Source organism: Myotis myotis, unplaced genomic scaffold (genome assembly GCF_014108235.1).
Source record: "Myotis myotis isolate mMyoMyo1 unplaced genomic scaffold, mMyoMyo1.p scaffold_m19_p_15, whole genome shotgun sequence".
NCBI classification, from domain to species: Eukaryota; Metazoa; Chordata; class Mammalia; order Chiroptera; family Vespertilionidae; genus Myotis; species Myotis myotis.
Genome location: NW_023416319.1, coordinates 41,797,215 through 41,823,781, shown reverse-complemented (window position 1 = coordinate 41,823,781; position 26,567 = coordinate 41,797,215). Strand labels below are relative to the sequence as shown.

At 53.7% G+C, this 26,567-nt stretch overlaps 1 protein-coding gene across 1 annotated transcript in view; it reads right to left on the bottom strand.

Moving 5' to 3' along the window:
* Window positions 1–246: 246 nt before the first annotated feature.
* The window catches only part of SLC29A3 (solute carrier family 29 member 3), a 43,393-nt gene continuing 17,072 nt past the window's right edge, over window positions 247–26,567 (bottom strand). The window contains exons 3-6 of the mRNA XM_036337000.1: window positions 18,300–18,382; window positions 11,735–11,961; window positions 6,378–6,540; window positions 247–1,635 (exon numbers count right to left, since the gene is read on the bottom strand). Coding sequence (XP_036192893.1) covers window positions 981–1,635; window positions 6,378–6,540; window positions 11,735–11,961; window positions 18,300–18,382 — 1,128 coding nt within the window. The 3' untranslated portion in view covers window positions 247–980. The remainder of the gene's footprint in view (window positions 1,636–6,377; window positions 6,541–11,734; window positions 11,962–18,299; window positions 18,383–26,567) is intronic.

The following is a 26,567-nucleotide window of genomic DNA, read 5'->3' as shown; positions in this document are numbered from 1 at the left end:
TCTGCCCCTCCGCCCACTCTCCATCATCTGTGCCCGCTCCTTGGCTGTGGTACAGGCCACAGGGACTGGGCAGAGAGCAAAGGAGGTGGGAGGGAGGGAGGGGTGGAGGGAGGGAGGGAGGAAATTTACCTCTTGTAGGTCACAGCAGGTTAGATGTGCCCCTGCCAGCCCTATACCCACTCTTCAAATACCCTCAAATTACCCATTTTGAGTGTGTTCTTTCCTGCCAAGACCCTAACACAGGCATTTCATTAAATACCCAGGTATTTATTATGCCCTTGAACCAATGACCATGTTGTAAACATCAATGTCAAAAGACCCAGCCCTGCCCCAGGCCATAGACCCCTTTAAAGAGCCCTGTTTGAAAATGGAGGCCTGACCTGCTTGGTCTCCAGTCTTGGGAAGCTTTCTGGAGCCCAGGTTTAAGGAATGAAGGGCTCCGCAAGGCCTCTTCGGGTGTCCCAGTCTGGTAGGTGGGTGCTCTCTCACCCCCAGAAAGCAGGGTCTGCACAGGCTTGGGTCTTGTACCTAAAGACTGGCCATCCCATGGGGACTTCTTTTCCAGGGAGACCCCTCCGGTTAGGGAGGATTGAGAATTCCCACACCTTGCTGTCACCCGCAAGGAGCAAGGCTGGGTGTTGGCACTTCACTGAGCCGAACACTGGCAACACGGTCCCCAGCAGGCTATACAGAGAGGCAGAATGCAACCGCAGCTGGGACGGTGACACCCACGCTGCCTGTGGCTGTGTCTTATTCAGATGTCTTTTGGTCTTCAAGTCTCAGGAGCGTTCTGTTAAGGTGTCTGGAATGTTTCTGCCTGGCATGGAGGCAGCACGTGCCACCAGCTCCCCGGGGACAGATGAGGCCCAGTATGCTCTGCTGTCCACACTGAGCCCAACTCCAGCCCTCCGGGCGGGTCCTGCCATCTCTCCGAGCTCCCAAGCCTGGCTCAGCACCGACCCTCTTGCCACCGCTCCCTCCTAGATGAGGTGCACAAGCAGGGCCGAGCAGGCAGAGCCGAGCACCAAACCCAAGTACATGTAGAAGGACATCACCACCCCTGTGGCCTCAGCCAGTTCCCTGGACACGATCTTCGGCCCATAGATGAGGGCCAGCGTGCTGAGGTAGCCATTGCTGAGCCCCAACAGGGAGCTGAACAGCATTGGGTAGATGTCGGACGGGAAGACCACGGTCTGCAGGTGGACACGGGGCTGGTAGTTGCAGAACACAAAGAGGGGGACGAGGCCGGTCCGGAGCAGCACCAGCCCAGGGAGCACCTTACTTCTGGGCCCTGGCACCTGGATCCAGGCTGTGATCTGCCGGCCGCACAGGTCAGAGAAGTTGAACAGGAGGAAGGCAGTGAGGGGGACGAAGAACTTGGTGGTCCACGGCGAGCCCGAGTCCTTGTCCAGAGACTCGATGTTGGTGGAGACAGCGGGGAAGATGATGCTGGTGATGAAGAGGAGGTAGATGATGCAGAAGCCCAGACCAGCTGTCTTCTTTAGGATGGGGCGCAGGGGTGGCGTCGGGGAGAAGCTGGGCCTGGGGGCCGCCAAAGGGGCAGTGGGGGAGTCCTGGCCTGGCTGCTCTTCACCAGAATACACGTGGGCGGGCCAAACAGGCCTCATGTAGTACCTGCCAGGGGAGAAGACACGTGGTCAGAGGGCCCCAGGAAGAAAACTGGGGATTTCCAGGGACAAGGCAGGGGACCTTTGGGCCCAGCGTGCAAAGCCCAAGCCCCTGCTGGCCTGCAGCCCCAGGCTGCTCTCGGGTGAGGTGCGAGCCGCAGGATGGCGCGAGGGGAGCTGCAGTGTCTGGCCTGCCTGTCCGGGTACTGCCTGAACGGCTGGCCTCCAGCAGCCCGCTGTTGTGTGATGGTGGCCATACCCGGAGATGGGACAGAGGAAACCATCTCTGACCACCATATGGCGAGCCTGGGCTCCAGTCTCAGCTCACTGGTGTTTTGGGGGAGGAGGGTGGAGATAAAATAACACTTAAAAATACACATCTTTGAAATTATAAAAGCAATACATGCTTGATGTCATGAACCCAAATAACGCAGAAGAGAAATGACGTAGTACAACGAGACTTCTCACCTCTGGTCTCACTCCTCAGAGGTACTGATCATTCAAAATCTGGTGAATATTGTTGTTCTACATGTGCAAACACCCCACACCTCCACAAGCCCAGTTATATTTCTTTTCTTTTTTAAAAAATATATTTTATTTTTTTTTTACAGAGAGGAAGGGAGAGGGATAGAGAGTCAGAAACATCAATAAGAGAGAAACATCGATCAGCGCCTCCTGCACACCCCCCACTGGGGATGTGCCCGCAACCAAGGTGCATGCCCTTGACCGGAATCGAACCTGGGACCTTTCAGTCTGCAGGCCGATGCTCTATCCACTGAGCCAAACCGGTTACGGCAGCCAGTTACATTTCTTAAGCAAAAGTAGCATCAAACGTACATATTGCAAGACTTTCTGCAGCAGTCTAATTCCTAAATATATAAAAAATACATCAAGTAACTGCCTGAATACACAATAACTGTTATGCATAAACGCATACATATAACTGTCTATGGAACATTGTGTGGCCATCTTTCACACGAGGACGCCGGGCTCTGTGCCTGTTGCATTGCTGCTTCGTGTTTCACTATATGAACATATAATTCACCTGCTCCCCTACTGATGGACAAGTAGGTTAGCGCCAGTTTTTCTCTACTGCAAACGCAGGTGCGATGACTATCCCTATACATCAGTCCTTGCGCGTGTGTAAGTATTTTAGTAGGGCAGACTTCTAGGAGAGCCACTGCTGCATCAAAAGGTTTGTACCTTTAGCCCAGCTGGCGTGGCTCAGTGGTTGAGCCCCAACCTATGAACCAGGAGGTCATGGTTTGATTCCTGGTCAGGGTACATGCTAGGTTATGGGCTCAGTCCCCATCTGGGAGCATGCGGGAGGCAGCAAATCAATGGTTCTCATCATTGATGTTTCTATCACTTTCTCCCTTTCCCTCCCTCTCTGAAATCAATAAAAATATTAAGACTTTGTCAAATATTGATGAACTGCTCTCCAAACAGGTAGGACTAATATATCTCTGCTCTGTCTGACCCACCTCCTCCACCCTTTTAATCTCTCTGAGAGCACCTACTTATTGCTCTTAAAAAAATGACCACAGATTACAATCATTGTGTTCGTTACTGGTTTATCTTCTGTCTCCTGTAATAAAAGACAGCTCCCTAGGGCAAGAACTATGTTTGGCTTTTTCCAGCTAAACCTCCAGGCACAAAATATCCTTCAAAATATAATTTTTGAAAGAACTGATAAGCCTATAAAACTGCCTTTCCCACCATATCCTCAATACTGAATATGATCAATCTTTTCCATTTCTGCTCCTCTGATCAGAGAAGAAAAGGTGTGGGTCACTTTGCCTTGCTGTGTGACCTTGTCTGGGCCACTCAACCTCTCTGGGCCTCTGATACCTGAAAACCAAGAGACATGGGCCCACTGCATTGAGATGCCTCAAACAGAAGGCTCGGTGTGGTGGTGGTGGGAGAACAGCAGCGTGGCGACAGCTGGGTTCTGATTTCAGTCCTACTCTGCCTCCCTGTGTGATCTTAAGCCGGGCCCGCCCCGCTGTGGGCCTCAGTTTCCTCCTCTGTAAAATGGGGCTCTGCAGCTCTGAGCTTTAGAGATCCGTGCCAGTCTCCTCATCCTAAGAGCCTATAAATAACAAGCAGGTCGGTGGGAGGATTCCTCCCCACAATCACTTTTTCATGTGATGCCCAGGTGGGAGCTTTGGCCTTGAACCCCATCTCGATTTACAATCACTATTTAGGGGAAGAAATCTTCTTACTTCTCCCTTTACTCAGTGTCAGGTCCTCACCCCAAGTCTTCTCTGAGGAAGCTCCCCACCAGGCTCCTGCGGTTGAAGCTCTTCCTCGTAAGTTCTTCCGACTCTAACCGGCTCACCTTACCCCGGCAAGGTCACCAGCCTCCCATAGTGCGCGAGGCTCAGTTCCTCCTGGGCGGGAAGGGGCAGCCCAGCCCTCCTGGTGCAGCACCTCCCCCCTTTAAAAAATATGCTTTTATTGATTTATAGAGAGAGAGAGAGGAAGGGAGAGGGATAGAGAGATAGAAACATTGATGAGAGAGAGAAACACCATCGATTGGCTGCCTCCTGTATGCCCCACACTGGGGATTGAGCCTGCAGCCCGGGCATGTGCTCTGACCGGGAATCAAACCATGACCTCCTGGTTCATGGACTGACACTCAACCACAGAGCTACGCCGGTTGGTCAGCACCTCCCTTTAAGTAAGATTTAGTCTGAGTTGCCCAGGAGCACAGCTCCATCCTCAGACGAGCTTCTATAAACCCCAAGGTCCTGAGCAACGTGTTCATCAGCCGAGAAATAGAAGCTTCCATGGGGCAGCATGGCCCTGGGTGCTCTGTCCTCACATGCTCAGCTGGGCGGGACTTAGCTGTCCAGGGGAATCTGCAATCCAGGGTGCAAAGCCCAAGCCCCACATCCAAACCGTCCTGTTGGCCTGAGACTTTCCTGTTTCAGCACTGCAAGCCGCTCCCCCTGAGAACACCTTCGGTCCCAGCAAACAGGAAAGGCCGGCCGCCCCACTGAGAACAGACCCATGCAAAGCATTCTGAAAACAGGACCCCAGCAATTTAACCAGCAGTGACAAGGTGCATGGGGTGCTGGGGGGACAGTGAGCCAGCCAACGCCCAGGATTCACAGGGACTTCCTCATGGACACACGTGTAATTTCTGACGACGGCCTTAAAGGAGCAGGAGGGACAGGCAGCTCATGGGTCGGCAGCCGCTGGGGGACACAGTGTCAGGCTGCTCGGCCTCTTTTATCCTCCTGAGGCCGCTGAGGTTATAACAATCCGCAGATGGGGAAAGCAGCTTGCCCCAGTAGAACTGGGGTCCTGGGGATTAGGGAGGTGACTCTCCCAGGGACAGGAGGAGTGAATGATGAGGACAGACCCTCGAAGTCACAAGCCAGAGCTACCACATGTGCAATGGAAAGAGTGCAGCTCCGGAAACAGCTCCGGGTTCACATCCCTGCCTGCGGCTCACCGGGTGAGCAACCTGGGCATGGCCGTGAGTGCTGCACAGCCTGTTTCCTCACCTGTAAAGCGGAAAAATACAGGAGCAACTGCACACAGCCTTCATGGGTAATAAATGAAGAAAGCGTACAGTGAGTGGCCTAGCTCAGGCCATCACACAAAGCAGGTCTCCTGTGGGAAGGGCAGGGCCGGACCGGACCTCGCCCAGCTCTGCTGGCTGGCACACTGGACCAAATGTCAATCACCGGGCCTCCTGCCTCAGCTTCTTCCCCGGTAAAATGGGGGAAACAGTTCCTGCCTTTCCTACATCAAATAAGACAACGGGTAGGAAAATGGATTGAAAAAGTTGAGGGGTTTTTTTGGTGTGGTTTTTTGTGTTTGTTTGTTTAATCCTCACCCGAGGATATTTTTCTCATTGATTTTTAGAGCAAGTGGAAGGGAGGGGGAGAGACAGAGAGAAAGAGAGAAACATTGATTGGTTGTCTCCTGCACATGCCCCAACCAGGGCCAGAGATGGAGTCTGCAACACAGGTACATGCTCTTGGCAGGAATGGAATCCAGGACCCTTCCGTCTGAGGGCTGACGCTCTAACCATTGATCCCAGCTGGCTAGGGTAAAGTCGAGTTGTTTGTAAAGAATGACAGGAAGCAAGAAAGAAAAAGAAAAAAGACAAAGCAAAGGAGAGACTCAAGCAAGAAGAGTGGTCCTGCAGGGTGGAGAGAGGCCTCGAGAGGCAGTGGGTAAAAATCCAGGTTTGGAGTGGGGTTTGAATCTGATCTGCTGCCAGCAGGCTGTGCAACTCAGGCAAGTAAGTCAGGCTTTCTGTGCCAGGTTCTCTCACATGTGAATGGTAACAATCAGGATAAATGGTAGTGCTGCAGCATCCTTCGGGGAGCAAGTATGTGAGCATTAAATGAGAGACGAGTCACTGGGCTATGCTGAGCACAACACAGGGGCAGCGGAGGTGCCCCTGAATGGAGCTATTACGCATCATCCTCATTCCTCAGTCCCACTTCCACCGCCTGCCCTCTCTGTCCGAAAACTTGCTGATCTCTCATCCACTGGCCAGACGATTTATTGAGCAACTACTATGAGCACAGCACAGTTCAAGGCATCAGGACACAGCAGTGAGCAAAATCTACACAATTCTGCTCCAGGAGCTCACACTCCAGCGGGGAGATGGGCAGTAAACAAGGAAACAAACATGCCACCTACTTATATGAAAGAACATCAGTGAATATAAAAGATAGAACCACATAAAAGAGTGAACTGAGAGCATGCAAGGCGGGGCCTCACCTGGCGTACTCCAGCCGGGGCAGCAGCAGGTAGAGCCCGATGCAGAGCCCGAGGAAGACGTCCGCGGTCAGAAAGAAGGCCAGGGTGCTGTCCGTCACATCATTGGACAATGCCAGGTCCACCAGGGAGGCCACGGCACTGATGGTGCCGCCCATGGCTCCTCCTGCAGGGAGCACAGGACGTCAGGGAAAAGGTCAGGGGTGGGTCCATCTTCCCTGCATCTCAGGCTGCCTCCTCTCTGCTCAAGTTTAAAAGAATCAAAATAGTTTCTCCCCGCTGAGGACAATGCTGCAGTTCTCAGTGTCCTGGCTCCTTGGCGACACTAGGGGCTCTGCAGCCGCGAGCTCTCCGGCTCTAAGAGGACAGCGTTTGCGTGTCCCTGCCCCAGGCTCTCTGATGGGCTTGGAAGAGGCTGCTGTCTGAGGCGGGCAAATGGCCTCCAGGATTTTGCCTGTTTTCTAGTTTCCCCTCTGTCCCTTGACCCTCCATCTCTCTCTCTCTCTCTCTCTGTGTTTTAATTTTAGAGGACCTTTACTAAATGTGGGAACAGGGAAACAAGAAAAGGCTGGGGAGATGGGTCCAGGCTGGGCTGCTTGGCTCACTAAGAAGTCAGAGAAGAGGGGCCTTGGGGGCAGGTTCAGGGGGTTTGTCTGGGGTGAACTGCCGCTGCCCATTGCTGCCCTGGTTGCAAGCCTCGTGGGGTCCCTTAGAGTTTAGGAGATGCACGCTGTGGGGGACAAAGGGGGGGGGGCTCGGGCATGCTCCTTGGAAGGAGAACACCCCCCGCCATCTCTCTTTATTGCCCTCCCAGTGGGGTCAGAAATTCTAGATGAGGGGCGTGACACCTCAGAGAACTAATTCCTCTTCCGCTCAAACCACCCACCACCCACACTGGGGAGAGGCTCGGGGATGTCCAGCACAGCTCTCCCGCTGCCTGGGAGCCAGGCTCTCTGACCTGGGCAGCCCTCACCCGTCACCATGCCCCGGTGCCGCCCACCTGGACTCAGGAACTTACCTGGCACCTCAAGGCAGCTTTGGCACCATGCACATGTGAACATATGTGTGCATGCATATGCATGTATGCATGCACACATACATATTCACACACATACCCTATCACATACACAAACACACACACATACACTACCACATAATGCTTGTACTCTATCACATATCAGTACACACACATATCCACACACCTACACTGTCTTACACGCTCACACACAACACACATACACTATCACATACATGCTCACACACTCTATCCCATGCACACACATATACTCCCACACAGACATAGTAACCCACAGTCATATATATACTCGCACACACATCCTCACACCCTCACACACGTACACACGCACTCGCACGCAACTGCTCCACCACCTGGAATGTTCTCTCTTGCCAAGGGCTTTCACCTGTGACGCGTGTGACCATGTGGCACCTTTCACTGCTACTAGCAGGGAAGGCTGCAACACCTGGTGGACCCAGAGGCCCAGGACCCAAACAGATGTACGCCTGACCCTCGACTGCAATGTGCTCATTGTGACCTGAGTGCTGACATGACATCCTGGAGCCACAGTCTGCTCATCTGTACAATGGGGATAGCAGCCCCTCCTTCCATGGCTGCTCTGAGGACTGAGTGACATGAGGTTGGAAAGGGCCCCGCACAAGGTAGACTTTCAACAAACGCCAGTCCCCTCTTTGCCATGATCATACAGTTATTTTGGGGAGAAGGAATGTGTCTTTCTTTTCTGTTGAACCCTCCAACTTTTACTGGCCCAGAATCAGCAGTTATATGTGTTACACATGTGAGCAGATCATTTACTCCTCTCTGCCTCTGTTGATGTGCCTGGAAAATGGGGCTAATGCTTGCCCTGTCATCACATGAGGCTGTAGTGGGGGGAATGGGACAAAGAACAGAGAAAGCACTGAACACAGACACAACCCTCGGTACCAGTACAGTCAGTGCCTAGTGACTACGTTGGACCGACTGGCTGAATGAGTGAACTTTTTTTAAAATTTATTTTTTTTTTTATTGATTTCAGAGAGGAAAGAGAGGGAGAGATAGAAACAGCAATGATGGGAGAGAATCATTGATTGGCTGCCTCCTGCACATCCCTTACTGGGGATCGAGCCGCAACCCAGGCATATGCCCTTGACTGGAATTGAACCCATGACCCTTCGGTCTGCAGGCCGACGTTCTAGCCCCTGAGCCAAACCCGCTAGGGCTGAATGAGTGAATTTTGATTCTCAAGGAAGCAAGAAGCGGCTGACTGCAGACAGCAAACAGCACACTCTGCGTGTAGGATGGAGGGCTTTGCCACTGTATTAGGCAGCTCTGACCGGGCACCACTTATCTGCCCGGCATTGCACAGAGCAGAAGTGGGAGCGGGGCAGTTCTGGCCCTTGTCCACCATAATGCCCATCATCACTGCCTCACCCACACTCCACCGACACCTCTGTGACTCTACACGGAATGACCCACGGCACTGACGGATGACCCCGACCTTGTCAGCATGAGCTCGATTAGTCACAGGCTGGGATTCGAAGGAAGGCAAAGAAATAACAGCTAGCACAGTGATTAAGAGCACAGACTCGAGAACCAGAACATCTGAGTCCAAACCTGGCTCTCCCACTCTGGCTGTGTGAGCTTCAGCAAGTCACTTAACCTCTCTGTGCCCCCCGTTTCCTCATCTTTAAAACTGGGGATGTTAATAAACCCCACCTTTTAGGGTTGTTATAAGGATTAAAAGTATTATTACATAAAAGTGCTCAGAAGAGCACCTGGCACAGAGAAGTACTATATAAATCCCCTCAGATTCTCAATTAGGTGTTTGGCTATTTCTGTCCTTCCTACATCAAAGCAGCAACAACAGAGTAAACCCTTTGCCAAGAGGCTGCCAACTTCTGAGAAGCTGTAATCCCCACCTGGGTGTTTTGTGAGAACTGGGGTTAAATTCAGTAAGACATTCCCCGGCTGCCCCGAGGAGCAGATCTAACATCGCTGCCTATTGATTTTCCTCCCTCCCTCCCCAAGTCGCAGAAAATTTACAATATTATCATCAACAACAAACCAGGCCTCAGGGAGCTCATCCTTCATGACTCCCTCCTTTTATCTCATCAGTTATGGAAATACATGCAAATGAGGGATTGAAAAAAAACCAGTATGGAACGGATGGATTGTTCCTCAGATGCCTACATGCACAGAATTCACAGATGGGCTCCTCCGGACGAAAAACCGGGGCTGGCGAGGTGGCACTGGGGCCTCCGGGAAAGTGGACCCCGGGGACTTTCCAGCGTGATGGGTGCCCACGGGGGCTGCGCACAGTGAGACAAAGGCTCAGGGCCCGGCCGGGGTAACGAATACAGAAGTGTGAGTACTGGGTTTCAACACTTTTTCAGAACTGGACTTTCTGAAAAGTTCAGGGAGCATCCATTCCCTCTAGATTCGTGGGTGGCCAGACGAACCCGAAGGGCTCTTGCCAACATTAACAGTGTGTTTGGTCACTGGCCCCTGAGAGGTAACGAGCATGGTTGACGCTTTATTAATAATACATCTTCCAGCTTCCAGGGAGCTGAGGGAAGGACAGTTCTCTCTCAGACGGGGATGGCAGAGGGATTGGATCAGCATCGGCGGCCATTCCTCCAGCCTAGGCATGCCCTCTGGGAGCACTGCTTGGATACATTGATTGCACTCCAGAAACTTAACAATGGGTCCATTCTTATTTCATTTTAGGCCCAAGGGCACAGACTCAAGAACCAGAACATCTGAGTTCAATCCTGTATCAGAAATAGCAATTAGATTTGAGGCCACATCTAACTCTGATCCCTGGACAGTAGCCACCTCCAGGGCTGTGTTGAGAAAGGATTTAGAGCAAGCATGTCAAACTCGAGGCCTGCGGGCCACCTGCCTCATTTATTTGGCCCGTGTTAGCCTTTGAGTTTGACATGCTTGATTTAGAGGCTCAGGAGGAACAATCCAGATCTATTAGTGATGTCTGGCACTGGCGTGGGAGTGGGAAGGGGACCTACCCTTGCTGAGGTATTTGTCATCCCTGCCACATAAGACCTGGCATATTCACTGTGGGCACACAGTGGGTTCTTTGTGAAATTCTTTTCAAGTGGGCAAATGCTCACAGCACTACTCCACGTGACGGGGCGTGTGGAGATGCCCAACAGAGCGGCTGCACCCCCAGTCTTGCTTTACGGTGGTGGTCTCCCCACCTGACCCAACTCCTTTTAATCTTGTTGGGACATCTGGGTAAGAGAACGGAACTGCTGAGGGCGAAATACCAGGCTTAGGGTCAGCATCAAAATGTCAGCTAAAGCACTTGGCCCACAACCCGCATCAGCCCCCCCCCGCAAGTCCTTACAATGCCAAAGTCCAGGGCACAGAGTTTATTTACTAGGCTGTCAGCTCCTGAGCGGCTGAGTCTTTTTTTTTTTAAATATATTTTTTATTGATTTTTTATAGAGAGGAAAGGAGAGAGATAGAGAGTCAGGAACATCAATGAGAGAGAAACATTGACCAGCTGCCTCCTGCACACCTCCCAATGGGGATGTGCCCGCAACCAAGGTACATGCCCTTGACCGGAATCGAACCTGGGACCTTTCAGTCCACAGGCCGACGCTCTATCCACTGAGCCAAACCGGTCTTGGCGTGAGCGGCTGAGTCTTGTTCATCTTTGCATCCCCAACAGATAGCAGGTCTTCTATACAATCAGAAAGGAGGAAATGACAGGTAGAGGGGAGGAAAGGAGAAAAGAAGGGGGAAAGGTAAGGGAATGGAAAAATAAAGAGAAGGGAGGAGACAGGAGAAGGGAAAGGGGAGAAGGAGGAAGGGAAGAAAGGAATGCCGGTTCAGGGAATGCAGTCGGGAGGCAGACTGGCTGCAGCCCTGCCCTCCCTTTCCACCTGCCTCTGCCGATGTAATTTTCTTACGCGCCCACTGAGACAGTGTGCAGACCGGCTTATGGTTCTGGTGGAAGTGACCCTAAATGGCGAAATCATAAAAGAAAATAACATTCTGCCTGGGTCTCCTGGGATGCCTGTTCTTGTGGCCCAGAGCCTGCCACGGGGAAGCTCAGCAGCCACGGCAGGGTCTGGGTGGAGAGGAAACCTGGCCCCACCCCCAGCTCTGGCTGAACTTCCAGCCAATGGCCAGCACCAATGTGCCAGCCAGGTGAGCATGCCATTTGCAGGTTTCTGAGCAAAACAAAACACAATAATAGGTCATGGAAACGCACCTAACACTCACTTCCTTTTCTCAAAGGGCGGCCACGTGCTCCCCTCTGGCTCCTTCATGTGTCACCGGCAGGACTAACCTGGCCGGCTGTCTGGACCTCAGCTCTCACCTGATATCAGCGCCTGGGAATTCCTCATAGGGAAGGAGCCCGTCATGCCGAAGACGCTGCTATTGAAGACAGTGGAGGTGCCACTGAGGATGGCCATGCAGGCGATGGTGACAGCAAAGAAGCTGTGGGTCCAGGAGGAGGTGTCCACCTTCACCAGCACGGTCATGACCACGAAGATGGCCAGCATGACAGTCAGCGAGGTCAGCACACGGACATGAACCGGAACTCTAGGGTGAAGATGCAGAAGTGGTTAGACCCCCTTGGGCTCCAGGCCAGGCTGGGGGTGGGGGACATTCTTAAGGGAAGCAGGGGAGCTCAGGGACTGGGACTGTCCATCTGCAGTTAGGAGGCCTGGGTCTGAATCCTGCCCTTCCCAGAGCACTCGCTGTGTGGCCTTGGATAAGTGACTCAACTGCTCTGGCTTCAGCTTCTGCATCTGTACCACAGGGAGGGGGCTGAGTCTACCTTCTGGAGTGGCTGTGCGGATCTCTACAGGGGTGTGTGCAGAGTGCAGCGGGCAGTGTCCGGCTCAGAGCAAATGCTCAGCGAACGCTGCTTCTTTCTGTCTTGCTGAGAGGTTCAGGAAGGAGCATGAGGGCGCCTGGGGCGAGCCCCCTGCTCCTCCTGCCACAGGGCTGAGCTCCTGCTGACTTGCTCTAGTGTTTGACAGAGGAGCAGTGGGGGAGGAAAGAGAAAGAAGGAACACGTCATCCCTATCATGGTCACAGCAAACACTGGGCACTTAATTTGTGTAGGTCCGCCACTAAGCGTTTTCTATGCGCGAACGCTGACTTCACCCACCAGCTCCACAGGCATTCCTACCTATCCCACAGGCACAGAGAAGGACACTGAGGTCAGAGAAGCTGAGGAACCTGCTCAAGGTCATTTGGCTTGAACCCAGGTCTGGCTGCAGTCTGGTCTCAGAATAGACACTCCAGCACCTCCCCTGGAATAAAGGCAGCACCGGTGGTCCAGACAAGCGGCCAGGGCAGGGTTCTCCTGGGATGGTCTCCGTTGTGGGCAGCAGCTGAGGCCAAGCTGTGCAGCTCAGGGCCAGCCCCCTGCCCCACCTGCCACCCCGAATGTAAGCCCTACACTCCTCCCACCCCCCACCCTGCCCGGGCATGCCCTTCAGGGAGGAGAGGGAAGGCTGACTCTCAGAGAAACTGCACATTCTTATTCCAGGGAGAGAGAGCATCATCTAAAGAGGCTGCTTCAAAAAAAAAATAATAAAGAGGCTGTTTAAATCATCAGATTAGACTCAGCTTTAAATCGGATTGGAAGTTAAGTTAATTTTCCTGCTAACCAGTGGGTGAGGGCTGGGAGAAAAGCCAGATTAGTTATACACAATTTCTTTTTTTGACTAAAAAAAAAAAAAAGATTTGAAAGGTAGAAAAATATATACGTACATAAATAGGTGTGAAATGATGAACATGAAAAGCAAGAAAAAAATTTTCTAGTGCTTTTGTGGCCCCAGGCTAATCTGTTCCCTTCTGATGCGGCTGACGGAGCCGGTGCTGCCTCTGTTTTCTGAGGCAGCAGGAAGCCCAAGAAGTGAAGGGAGGGTCCAGAGCCGTGTGAAGGCTGTGGGGAGCTGGGACTAGAACCCGGGTCTGCGGAGCCCCAGCGCAGCAGAGCCTGGAGGCAGACCTTACTGGAACTTCCCAGGTGAAGAATGAGAACATCTTTCTTGTGTCTCTTGTGTCATCTGTACCACAGGGAGGGGACTGAGTCTACCTGCAGGAGAGGCTATGCGGATCTAAGGGTGCCAACTAACACAAAGAGACAGGCAATCAGGGCCTCCAGCTGGGAGCACATGCTCAGGGTGCCCGCCCCTGTGCCCACCCTCCTACTAGGAAGCAGGCTGCAAGTGACAGGTGATTAACACCTGTTAAGAGCAAACTTCAACCAGTGCCCAGGAAGGGGGTGGGTAAACACCCCAGCTCCCTCCCACGGGGTGTGTGCTTTCCAGGAGCCCAGAGCTTCCCTGGCAGGTCAGGCGTGGCACACCCCATGGGCATTCTCTATTGCCTGCCTTTCCTTCCTCTCCCTTCCCCACTCTCCTACCACCACCTCCCAAATACACTACTTCTAAATAAAATCCTTGTTCCGGGGTCTATTTCTGGGGAGCCCCACAGTAAGACTCATCTTCCCGGGGTTCGCAGGGGTCTAGGCCTGGGCAGGAGCTGGTGGGCAGCCAGGTGGAGCACCTGAACCCCCGGGGCCCTGAGCATCTGTGTAAGTGCACACAGGTGCCCTGGAGGCTGGTGGGCAGGCCTTCCCTCTGATGCCTGGGGTGATCCTACACACTCAACGCTGCCACACAGTGCCCCGCCCTCCCCCAGCAGCTGGAGCTGCCCCGTTCACCCACAAAAGAAGAGCCAGCAGGGACTCCTCAGAGACTGGAGTCCTGGCCAGCTCTGCCACTGACTCACTGTGTGACCCCACGCGAACAGTCAACCTTTCTGGGCCTCAGTCTCCTCATCTCCAAAAAGAAGAAGCTGGATAAGATAACTTCCAGTCCCTTCCGGCTGATGATTCTAAATCTGGAGACACCCAGTGGAGAGACGCTAGGGACAAACGCCCAAAGGTGTTAACAGTTCCTTGGGGCAGAAAGAAGGAACAGGCCAGACCAGGAGGTACGGAGCTACACAGAACAGGGCCTGTGTAAGCTGTTATCCTGAGGGCTGGCACGGGGCCTGGCAGGCACCTGGCAAACATCAGCTGGATACATGCGTGGACAAGCAGGGGTACCAGCAGTGCAGGGGCGGCTTTCACACTGGGCCTGAGCCTCCCAGTCACTCTGCCTCCTGACCCCTCAGCGTGGCAGGGAGACAGCTGTGAGCACCTGCAGCGTTTCCGGCGGCTTTGGGATAGCTTCTGCCTCTACCCACCTCCTCGCAGGCCCTGCAGGACAGTCCACCTCGGGAGCCCTGGGGCCTCGCAGGAGCTCCTGTGCCTGTCACCACCCCGTACGTAGCTACTTGAACAGGATGGATGCTTTGGAGAGAGCTGGGGACTTCTTACCCAGCACCCACAGGGTGGGGAGGAGAGGGAAGAGTCAGGGATGAGGGGGTAAATGCCACCTGCAATAAAAAGCAACGCAAGCCACTTTTGCCTCCACCTCCCCATAAGGCCCCTCACCTGCACGGGTCTCCTCTGGCCTGCTCATTACTGGCTGCATAACCCCTTCTCCTCCGTGGGCCCCAGGCGCTCGGACCTGGCCTGGGGCTATTCTCAATGCTCATAAAGCTTTACGATACATGCTAGTGCAGCCTGCCCCACAGACACTAATGGGGCATGCTGGCTCCACTCTCTGAAAGTGGTCCAGGGGATGGTGATGCTGTTGGGATTTTAGGGGAAGTCTTGACAAGTGTTGCCCCGGGGTGGGTGTTCTGCGCTGGGACAGGGGAAGGCCGAGATTGCTCCAGTGCCTGGACCCGGGGCAGGTCACACAGCCCTGAGACATGGAGAGGGTTGCTAGCTGTCCCAGGCTGGTTGCCAGCTCCCCCACCCCCTTGCCTGTGAGGCTCGGGACCCCAGGGGACTGATTTCTTCACAAATCTCCCACATGTAAATCCTCCTCATAAGTATTTATGATGCTGCGGATTGAGCATAATAAAACGCTTGGCGATTATGGATGAGCCAGTCAGAGAAAGCCAGGGTTCTCCAGGAGGCGAGAAAACGAGACATTTCATTCTCGCACATTAAACAAAAAACAGCTCAGCCTCAAACCACCTTCCGGGGGGGCTTGGAGCACTCCCCACATTGCCCTCACCCCTCTCCCGTGGCCAGCGGAGGGCAAGGCCAGGCCTGGGCAGGCTGGACCTCTGGAGGAAGCCTGAAGTGCTCAGCCCTCAGGGCCAGCTCTCTGCCCAGCCGGCAGCCCCGGGTCCCCACTGCAGGCAGACCCAGGCCTTCTGAAGCACCTCCCTCCTTCCAGCAGCTGGAAGCCAGGGCGGGGCAAGCCCTCAGGTGAAGGGTCTGAGGTGTGGCTCTGGCTGCAGGGAGGGGCGGGAAAACCTGGGGAACTAGGAGGTCGGGGGCCCGAGGTTCCAGGCACAGATGTGGGGGAGAAGGATTCCAGTTCCAATGCTGGCTGCACCCTCTTATCAGCCATGTGACCACCTGTAAAACAAGGCAGTAAGTTTCCTGTTCTAGGCTGTGGCAGGGATCAAAGGGGGGAGCGCGTGTTCAGAAGTGCTCAGTGCTCTTCCTAGCCCAGTGATGGCGAACCTTTTGAGCTCGGCGTGTCAGCATTTTGAAAAACCCTAACTTAACTCTGGGGCCGTGTCACACATAGAAATTTTTTGATATTTGCAACCATAGTAAAACAAAGACTTATGCTTTTGATATTTATTTTATATATTTAAATGCCATTTAACAAAGAAAAATCAACCAAAAAAATGAGTTCGCGTGTCACCTCTGACACACGTGTCATAGGTTCGCCATCACTGTCCTAGAGAGTATTCTACTCTCCCAGGGCCTTAGGAGGGCCTTCCCTGCCACTGCTGACCCAGCCCCAGGATGGCTCCTGACCTGGACTTCATAACCGCTAGGTAACTCAGTCATGTCACAGCCGCCCTTCTGGGTTGCTGTGCAGCCTAAGTGATACAACAGGGGATCTGCAGGCATCACCCCTTGTTACAGCTCAAATAGAGTCTCCAGATCAGGAAGGGGTAGGAGCTCTCATTTATGTTCGCATGGGCAAGCCCAGCTGCACAAGCGAGTGGACAGAGGATCATGAGAGAGGCCTAGAGAGGAGAGAGGGTAGTGAGGAGCCGAGGGACTCTCCCCATGGGGCTGTCCCCCTCCTCTTCCATCCCCTTCCTATCCTCATGTTCTCTTTCAAGTCACTGCCAGGGACCCAGCTGTGCCCTCCAGGGGCTGACAGTGCTGAGGGAACCCCTGGCTCTGCTCCTAGCTCCATTCCTCACCTCCTCAGGGCTGGGGAACTGGAGGCTGCACCCCCACCTCCTAGGACACTGAAGGTAGAAGGCAGCCCCATGTGCCAGGACAAGGGCCCTGAGGCCATCTGAGCACCGTTCTCCTTCTTGCTCTTCCAGCCTGCACTTCGGTTTGAAGATGGGTGCACACTCTTCAACATTCTTTCCATTGAGAGAGGGGTCTCTGTCCCCTTGGAACCAGGGGGCTCTGTGACTGCCCTGAGCAGTCGGTGACGCAGTGACACCATGTGACTGCAGAGAGTAGGTCATGAGAACCACGTGGCTTCTGCCTTGTCTCTTGGAGCACTTGTTCTTCAGCCACAATACGAAAAGCCCTACTACCTGAGGCCAACATGGGAGAGACTACAGGGAGAGGGGAGCAGAGGGGAGGGGACAGGAGTGGAGGAGAGGAGCCCCCAAGGAGGCCAGCTCCAATCCCAGCTGTCTGCAACCACATGAGACACCAAGTCAGAGCTGCCAACCGAGCCCGCTGATTCCCAGGATCATGAGATACTAATTATGGTTACTGTTTTAAGCCACTATGCTCTGGGATAATTTTTACACAACAGGTCATTGGAACAGCCCCAGAGCATAACATGTTTGGAAAGACTGGCCAGTGCAGGCTTAGCACACAGGAGGCACATGTGCTGCCCCCTCTATTCTGTACTCAGGCAGACATCACTAATCCATCCCAGCACACTCCCCAAGGCCAAACGTGCCTTAGATTCCTGTTCAACCAGAAATCCAGGCAATCACTACAAATTGAGCAAAGTTAGGCAAAACGGGTTTGCCATTAGAGATTTAAGGTTTCAGTAGGTTGTACCCCAATTCAGGTTTCTGAAACATGACGTAGCCACTGTTATCACCTGGCGGTAGCTCAGGGAATAGGCAGGCACAGTAGCTGGGGCTGTTGGCCTTGTAAACCTTGACTGAGGATGGATGGCAACAGCCATCCACCCAGTGGGGTCTAAGGGCCATGCTATTGGCCTGGCTGTCTCCTAAGCCATTCCTTCTTCCATGGCGCGTCCAGATGGCGGCTCTCTCCCAGCCCCTCACTATACACAGGTTGAAGTTCCCCACTGATCCCTTTGTGAGTAGTTGGCACACACGCTAGTGTCACCAGCTTAGCGCTGAGCAGTTAGGTGAGCCAGTCCCCACAGCCAGAGCCAGACTCATGGGATGCCAGGCTCTTCTCTTCAACCTGCTCTCAGAAAAGCTCAGAAGACCAGCTTCCACAAGACTTGCTTCCGGGCCCCGCCTCACCATCCAGGTGGTGTCCCTTGACTGCAAGGCCCACAGCCAGGGCAGCCATTGATAGGCCCCCTGGAGAGGAAGATGGGAGAAGACCCATGTCCCCCCGTCTCCTGCTGGCTGCTGATGCCACGTCACAGAGTGTGGCTCAGAAAGTCCGCTTCCAGGCGGGGCCTCCCACCGGCAGGGCCCCAGGTAACCGATCTGACTTCCCAATCTTCACGGAGGAGCCTGAGCTGCCTGCCTCCTACCTTGGCAGCCACCCTTTAAGCAGGCAGAAAAGCAGCAGCTATGGACAAAGGGCAGTGGAAGAGGCAGGAAGGGAAGGTTGTGGAGGTCGGGCTTGGGAGAGGGGGGAACGTGCCTACCTGTTGACAAGCAGGAAGTTCGCCACGAGGCACAGCACGGAGGGCACGGTGGAAGCGATGGAAAGGTAGCTCTCAAAGTAATTCTGTAAGCACAGAAGTGAGGAGGCCGCTGAGGTTACTCGGGAATGAGGGGAGGGGCCCCCCAGAGCAGAGAGACAGGGCTCCTGTGGGGGTGCTTCTCCCTCCTGTCTTCAGAAACCTACAAGAGATGGGTAAGACACTCCCGCCCCATCTCCAACCCAGGATCACTCCCTGGGTCACTCAACACACAGACACCGATATGAGCTGTACTAGGTGCTCGGGACATAAGGAAGGAAGAAGCATTGCCCCTGCCCGAAGAGTGGCCCCCAGTGATCTGCAGGCTACACTTCCCCTAGTCTACCTGTCCCACCTGTGGACGAGGCAAGGTGAACAGGACTCAGTGTACGTCTACAAAGAAAAGATTTGCCCCATCAGCCTTCTTAGCCCACAGTCAAACTCCAGAATTACCCACACGGGCTTTGTTATGACTCAACCACATCCTTGGTTCTTGCGACCAAGTGAGGCCTCTTAAAAACATACCGGGCCCTGATCCCTGCAGGGAAACGTTGTTCTGACTCTGGATTAGCTCCGTCAATAGAGCAGCTACTAAATGTCAAAGCCATTTGGGGAAAAGGCTCCTAGACTGGCCAAGCTGAGGAAACTGGGCATTTCCTGGAAGCAGCACATGGGTATTATAGACAGAGAGTACAGGAGCCCACAGACAATAAAGAATTCCTGAGCAGAATGTGCTGGAACCTATGGCTACAGAAGCTGTGCAGCAACTGTATGTGTTTTACAAACTCGGAGAACTGTCCACTTATTAGGGCGGATTTTACTGTGTGAACATTATCCCTCAATATACTTGTCTAAAGAAACAACACTGGCCCTGGCCGGTTTGGCTCAGTGGACAGAGCGCCAGGGACTGAAGGATGCCAGGTTTGACTGTGGTCAAGGGCACATGCCCAGGTTGCGGGCTCAATCCCCAGTGGGGGGCATGCAGAAGGCAATCCATCAATGATTCTCTCTCTCATCGATGTTTCTTTTCTTTTAAATATATTTTATTGCTTTTTTACAGAGAGGAAGGGAGAGAGATAGTTAGAAACATCGATGAGCTGCCTCCTGCACACCTCCTCACTGGGGATGTGCCCGCAACCAAGGTACATGCCCCTGACTGGAACCGAACCTGGGACCCCTGAGCCCTCAGGCCGATGCTCTATCCACTGAGCCAAACCAGTTAGGGCTCTCATTGATGTTTCTATCTCTCTTTCCCTCTCCCTTCCTCTCTATCTAAAAAACAATAAAAACATTTTTTTAAAAGGTTGAAGATCACTGCTAGAGAGGATAACAGGTGCTCCTGCCCATTACGAGTGGAGTGTACCACTGGGGGTGTAAGACAGAGTGTGAAGGTTTTTTTAACATCTCGAAACACCACAGGAAGTGACGTTAGAATGCTGTGACCTCCCCCCACCAAATCAGAGGTAGGAGCAGTGTGTTCTGAGGGAATTCCAGGTGGGGGAGTGGGATTAGGGAGCTAAGTACTTGAGGGAATGGGAATGGGTGTGGGTTTGGGGACAGGTCCCAGAGGAGTTGGGATGTGAGTCAGACCTTGAAACAGAGGGTCAGATCTCTCTTTTCTGGGCGTCTCGCTGCAAAGGAGAGGCCAAGAAAGGCAGATGTCATAATGGGCTCCTCCAGTCTGAAGCACAGACGCGGCCACCGTCCCTTTGTAAGCCTGCAGAGTGCTTTTGGTCATTGAAATCTGCACCCTGAATGCAAGGCCATGGCAGCCTTGCAATTAAAATGATAATCACAGCCGGCGTGGCCCATGAACCATGAGCCTTAGAAATAGCCTTCCTCCTTTGAGGTGCCACCTCATTGTTCCTGCCCTGATGGGCTTAGCAGCCTGGACTGGTCTGAGGCACTCAGTCAATTACATCTTGACACAGTGGCTGGGCCTACGTGAGGCCAGGCAGGCAGGCAGGCAGGCGGGAGAAAGGGAAAAAGGCCCAGGGGAACAGCTGGCTGCAAACGGGGGCCAAGACTGCCCCGATGCGAGCCCCCAGTGAGGCGCCCGTGGTTCCGTGGCTGCTCAGTCCAAGGCAAGCCATGCAGGACCATCACGCGGGAGGCAGAACCTGTCTTTGCCTTTTTGAGCAGAGCAGGCTCCGGTTGCCTGGTGTTTTAGGAATGGGGGCTTCTTCGGTAACTGAATGTTCTAGTACAGTGGTCGGCAAACTGCGGCTCGCAAGCCACATGCGGCTCTTTGGCCCCTTGAGTGTGGCCACGAAGTTTCAATCGCACTATACATGCGCGCCCACACGTGGTATTTTGTGGAAGAGCCACACTCAAGGGGCCGAAGTTTGCCGACCACTGTTCTAGTATATTGAAAAGCAGAAAACTTGGAAAGCTTAAATATTGACAAGTGAGTAAGGCTGTGTCTCCCTTCTGCTGACTGAGCCCGTTTTTCTGCTTAACAAAGAGCAGGAGGGGGGGGGGAGGCATAAAGATGGGGGCGGGCAGGCAGAATGGACTGGACCCTGGGCCATCTTTCCTCTGGGACAGAGGGGGCTGCCGATGGTGATGTAGGTTGACTCAGAACATCCCATGGGGCTCTTTTCTTCAACCTAATTCCTGAATAAACATGTGGTGTGTTTTTTTACATATTTGCTGCCTTTGCTTGTAAATAGAATTCTAGCAAAATGAGGTGTGGTGAGCAGACTCCTCAGGTGGCCCCAGGATCCCAGCCTCCTGTGTTCACGCCCTTGTATGATCCCTTTCACTGAGTGTGGACAGGACCCGAGACTGGATTCTAACCAAGAGAAAACAGCAGTGGTGGCAGGTATACATGATGCTGTGCATGGGACTGTGTTACATGAGATGGTAGCACCATCTTGCTGAAGTCTTTTTCCTCCTTTGATGGCGCGGAGGAGGCAAGTGGCTATGCTGGGGACGCCCACGTGGTAAGGACTGCAGGTGAGACCGCTGGTTGCTGAGAATGGTTTCTGGCCAACACCCAGCAAGAAACCGAAGCACTCAGCCTACAACTGCAAGGAGCTGACTCCTGCCAACAACCCAAACCAGCATGGGAACGGCCTTTTCCAGTCAAGCCTCCGCGAAGCCTTGGCCAACCCCTTGATGGCTGCCATTTGAGACCCCGAGAAGGACCCAGCTAAGCCGCAGCCAGGCGCCCGGCCTACAGATGCTGTGAGACAATAAGTGTGTGTTCTTTTAAGCCACTAGATTTACAATATTTTGTTAAGCAGCAATAGATTCCTAATTAATGAGAGTTTCAGACAGCTGAGTTCCTACTAACCAGGGTTTTTCTGAAATTGCAGCCTTCCTGTTGCAATTTAAATTCGGTTCCTTGCCCTGCCCCTGTGGCTCAGCTGGCTGACCGTCATCCCGTGCACAAAAGGTGGCGGGTTCGATTCCGGTCAGGGTACATACTCAGGTTACAGGTTAGATTCCCAGTCAGGGCATGTACAGGAGGTAACCAATCTATGTTTCTTTCTCACACATATATTGACGATGTTTTTTTCTCTCTCTCTCTAAAATTAAAATAATCAACTAAAAGCCCTAGCTGGTTTGGCTCAGTGGATAGAGCGTCGGCCTGTGGACTGAAAGGTCCCAGGTGCAATTCCGGTCAAGGGTACATGCCTGGGTTGCGGGCTCAATCCCCAGTGAGGGCCGTGCAGGAGGCAGCCAATCAATGATTCTCTCTCATCATTGATGTTTCTATCTCTCTCTTCCTCTCCCTTTCTCTCTGAAATAAAAATATATATATATATATCTTTTAAAAATCAATCAACTAATAAAAAAGAATCTCTATTATTTTTTTAAAATGCAGTTCCTCAACAAAAACAGGGACAACTGATCATGACCTTTTATTCAACCTCCAGCCAGACAAGAAGGCCAGTCTCTCTGCCCCTTTAAGTGTAACAAAAGCTACGCATGCTGACTACATCATAGGCTTTGCTCACTAAGTCTTTGGCTGAAATTAGGATCATTTATGCAAGTGGCATGCCCTGATTTCAAGAACCTGAACTGAGTTGACTACCCCCCTGGATCTGCGCACCTTGCCTGCCCCTCAGGCCTCTGCCTTGCAACTTGGTCCCATGGTGTTAAAGCCACTGCCACCGATGCCAGCAAAGCGGGAAAACCCCTGTGTCTGCACTGCCTGGGCCCCACCGGCTCCCTGGTGGCTGGGGAGGGGCCAGTGACGCTCTCTGAAAGGGGAGGGAGGCAGTCCCGTGAGGTAGACTTTGACCAGCAAGAGGCAGGCGAGGGGAAAGAGACGAGAGAGACACTGCTTGCCCTTCCTCTCCTTCAACAGACTCTTCCAAAATGTGGAGGCTCCATGCGGCCTCGTTGGCGACAGCCCGGGTGTCTGAGCAGCCAGCTGTGTTGGCTGCGAAGCTGTGGCCAGCCCAGCAATACCGCAGCCAGTTTGCTCTCGTCCAGGCCGGCCTCACTTCCCTCTCCCCGCACTCTTACTTCCCCAGGACTGCACTCCCTGAGGCGGTGTCTGCACAGAGGCGTTCTCAGGCTCCTAAGAAACGTTCCACAGTGAGACCTACATCCAATTCTTGATTCTGCACTTTGCAGACCCGCAGCTGGCATTTCCTGCCTGTGTGCATCTCCTTTGCTCCTAGGAGTGCTGGGCCTCCCTTCTCCCATCTCACTCAAGGAAAGAGAAAGACATTTGAATTCTGGTTCAAGCTCATGGCAAGAAGAATGGGAAGAGCACTGCTCCCTCCAGAGCAGCCCGTAACCGTCATCCCATAGGGCGACTTCAGGGAACGCGACGCTTTGGGATAATGGATGCCATCGCTCACCTCCACGGGGCCCACACCTGAGAACGCCCTCAAGGCTCTGCTGTTATTTATCCCGCCAGGTGCCCTGCGACATGGTTGATGAACATGGCCTCTACCTCCAGGGGTGAACCCAAGGACCCCGAAGGCAGCTGTGGCCCCGGAGGAGGGGAGGGCAATGGTACTGGGTTACCGCCTACGACAGCAGAGGCTGTGCTTTGCACACCACAGGGGGCCCCATCCCATGGACTGTAAGACAGTGGAGCCCCTCAGAGCTGTGCAACATGGCAGCCCTGGGGCTGGGTTGGGTCTTGCATAATTGCAGGTGGAGGACGGTGTGTGGCTCAGCAGGAAGGCAGGGCTGGCAGGTGGGCGGATGCCGCAGGCAGGACCCTATGAGCTGATGAGGCCTCCTGAGCAGGCTTCCCTGCCTCAGCTAGTGGGAGACACAGAGGCTGGGATCCTCGCGGCCCTCAGTCTGGCTGGGAGGCCATTGTCCATCCAGATCAGTATCACTTCCTGTTTTAACCCGTCCTTTGTTTACACTGAGCTGGTGCTTGGTGTATAAAATAGAAAGCGCACGGTGGCCGATGCCCTCAGGGAGCCTGTGTCATGTAATCGTAGGCCAGCGGCTCTCAACCTGTGGGTCTCGGCTCCTCTGGGGGTCGAACGACCCTTTCACAGGGGTCGCCTAAGACCATCGGAAAACACATATATAATTAATTACATATTGTTTTGTGATTAATCACTATGCTTTAATTATGTTCAATTTGTAACAATGAAAATACGTCCTGCATATCAGATATTTACATTACAATTCATAACAGTAGCAACATTACAGTTATGAAGTAGCAACGAAAATAATTTTATGGTTGGGGGTCACCACAACATGAGGAACTGTATTAAAGGGTCGCGGCATTAGGAAGGTTGAGAACCACTGTCCTAGGCTGTAGCAGGATGGATATAGGTGCGGAGGGAGAGAGCGGGGCTGGGCGCTTCCCCAGGCGTTCCCTGAAAGATTGGGGGAAGGTTGCCAGACAGATCTGGGAGGTGGGGTGCTTAGCAGAGACAGAAACGGCATTCCAAGAGCGGGGAACAGCACAGGCAGAGGCATGGAGAGATGTTTGTCACTTGGGACTCCAACCCAAGTTTTTGTTGGCGTAAACCCTGAGGCTTTCCTCAGCATCGGGAGGAATCTGCTGAGCTCAGAGCAAACTGCACTATTATCTCCAAACACACTGGGACAGAAGCAGAATCCACCTCGCCCCCTCAGGGTGCTAATGAGAGAGAGATCCCATCAGTCACCATTCTGAATTCTCCCACCCACTGTGAAGCGAGGCCCAGCTCTGAGGAACAGAGAAAACTGCTCCTGGAAAGTCTCATCCAACCTCCCTGCCCTTCACTAGTTGCCCTGCACTCACAGTTACCTGGGGCTCCGAGGGCGCGGCGCTGGCCTCCGGAAGCAGTAACAGCAAAGGTCACTCACCCTCGGCACCAGGTAACAAGCAGGACAGCCCGCAGAGTACCAGGTAACTGGTATTTGAACAAAACCGCTTACGTGGGGCCTGACCAGACCCCAGTGCATTTGCTCTTAACACAGCCTGTGAGAGCAAGGCAGAGCGGGGATTGCTCCCACTTCACAGATAGGAAGCCTGAGGCTGGATGATTGCACAGAGGTGCAGATTTAGCGAGTGCTGGGGGCAGGATCTTCTGATGCTGCAGGGGAAGCTGAAGCCATTCCAGGGGTCGGGGGGAGATGAGATGGGAGATACTTATCACTCCACAAACCGCCCTACCTGAGACTGCCAGCCTCAGAGGCACACAAGCCCAAACACTGTCCCTGGGATTGCAGGATGTCCCTGGGATGACCAGTGGCCAGGTCTACCAGCCCGCGTGCCTTCCCTGCAGTGAGCAGGGACCAGCCTGAAGGTTCCATCAGAGTGGCCCCTTCCCTCTGCCCAGCCAGTAAGTGCAGGGGGCCTGCCCAAGCCAGCAAATGATGGGGTTTCCCTCCCTTGTCTGTTAACTCTTCCTTCCCCTTAAAACCCACTGTCCATTCTCCTGGGCATTTCCACAGGCCCGTGGATCTGAGGAGTGTTAAAAAGAAAAAGATTACGAGAAAAGCGCTCACTTCTGTCAGCCACCGAAATGGATGGACACGGCCAGCTGATAAGCACAGACCGTGTTAAAGAGGATATTATAGCTGGGAAGCACCGGGCAGGCTCCCAGCCTCTCCCCTCACCGTGCAAACCCAGCAAAGCCCCACCGCCCGCTGGGTGGGGGTGGGGCTCAAAACCCAGCCTATGGCCCGGCCAGTGTGGCTCAGGGGTTGAGTGTCCACCTATGAACCAAGTTGATTCCCAGTCAGGGCAAATGCCCGTGTTTCGGGCTCAATCCTGTGTGGGGCGTGCAGGAGGCAGCCGATCAATGATTCTCTCTCATTATGGATGTTTCTATCTCTCTCCCTGTACCTTCCTCTCTATATATTTTAAAAACCAGCCTATGGACGACCCTGGCCCAGAGGGGCCTGGTACGAGAAGCTCCCCAGGTACCAGCTCAGCAGGGAGGAGCCACCTGTGGCCTGGGCACAGGGCACCTGCTCACTTGCAATGGAGAGGCGGAAACTCATTTTCATTGGTTACACTCTGGCCCAGTCTGTGAACACCAGGGAAGGGGAGAGCGGCGCTTCAAACACAATTTAGAAGCCCGTGGAGCCAGCTGGCCAGATGTGAGGCCCAGGTTATGATGGGGAGCGTTTCCTCTCCACCGCCATGCTGAGAGGCTCCATGCTAAGCGCCTCTTCTGGAAGAATTTAATTCTGGGCTCAGCGTCCAGGTAAAGAGGTTTCTTCGGGCAGGGAGGCCCTGAAATGAGCCCGTGTATCTCCGGCAGGCCCTGGTGAAGCTTCCTCCCCCTCGCATGCCATTTGGGCACTTTGAAATGAGTGCAGCAAATCAGTCATGAGCTGCGGCAGGCTAACTTGGCGCAGGCTTCTCGAGGCAGCTTTGTGCAACCCCCACCTCAAGAGCGAGGCGGGCAGAGGCAGCCGGGCTCCTGCGGGTCGGGTCGAGAAAAAGCGATTCAAGCCTGGGGGTGGTAGCTCGAGGCAGCAAAGCGTTACCTGGATCACAGGGGCATGAAATTAGTAGCAGTGAGCAGGCTGGAGCCAAGAATAGCTAGCCATTGCGAAGTTGCGGCCTGGGATGCTGCAGGGGAAGCGGAAGCCATTCCTGGGTAGGCCAAGAAGTGAGCAGAGGGCAGGGGTCCCCACCAAGGGTGCGGGGGGGGGGGGGGACATCCTATCTGCCCGTTTCCGGGCCCCACATGGGGCACTGGCCCGGGGCAGCTAATGGTGTGTGCCCGGGGCCTGGGTGAGCTAAGAGGACTGGCTGGGCAGGGAGGAAGGGGCAGACAAGCGAGGGAGACCGGAATCCAC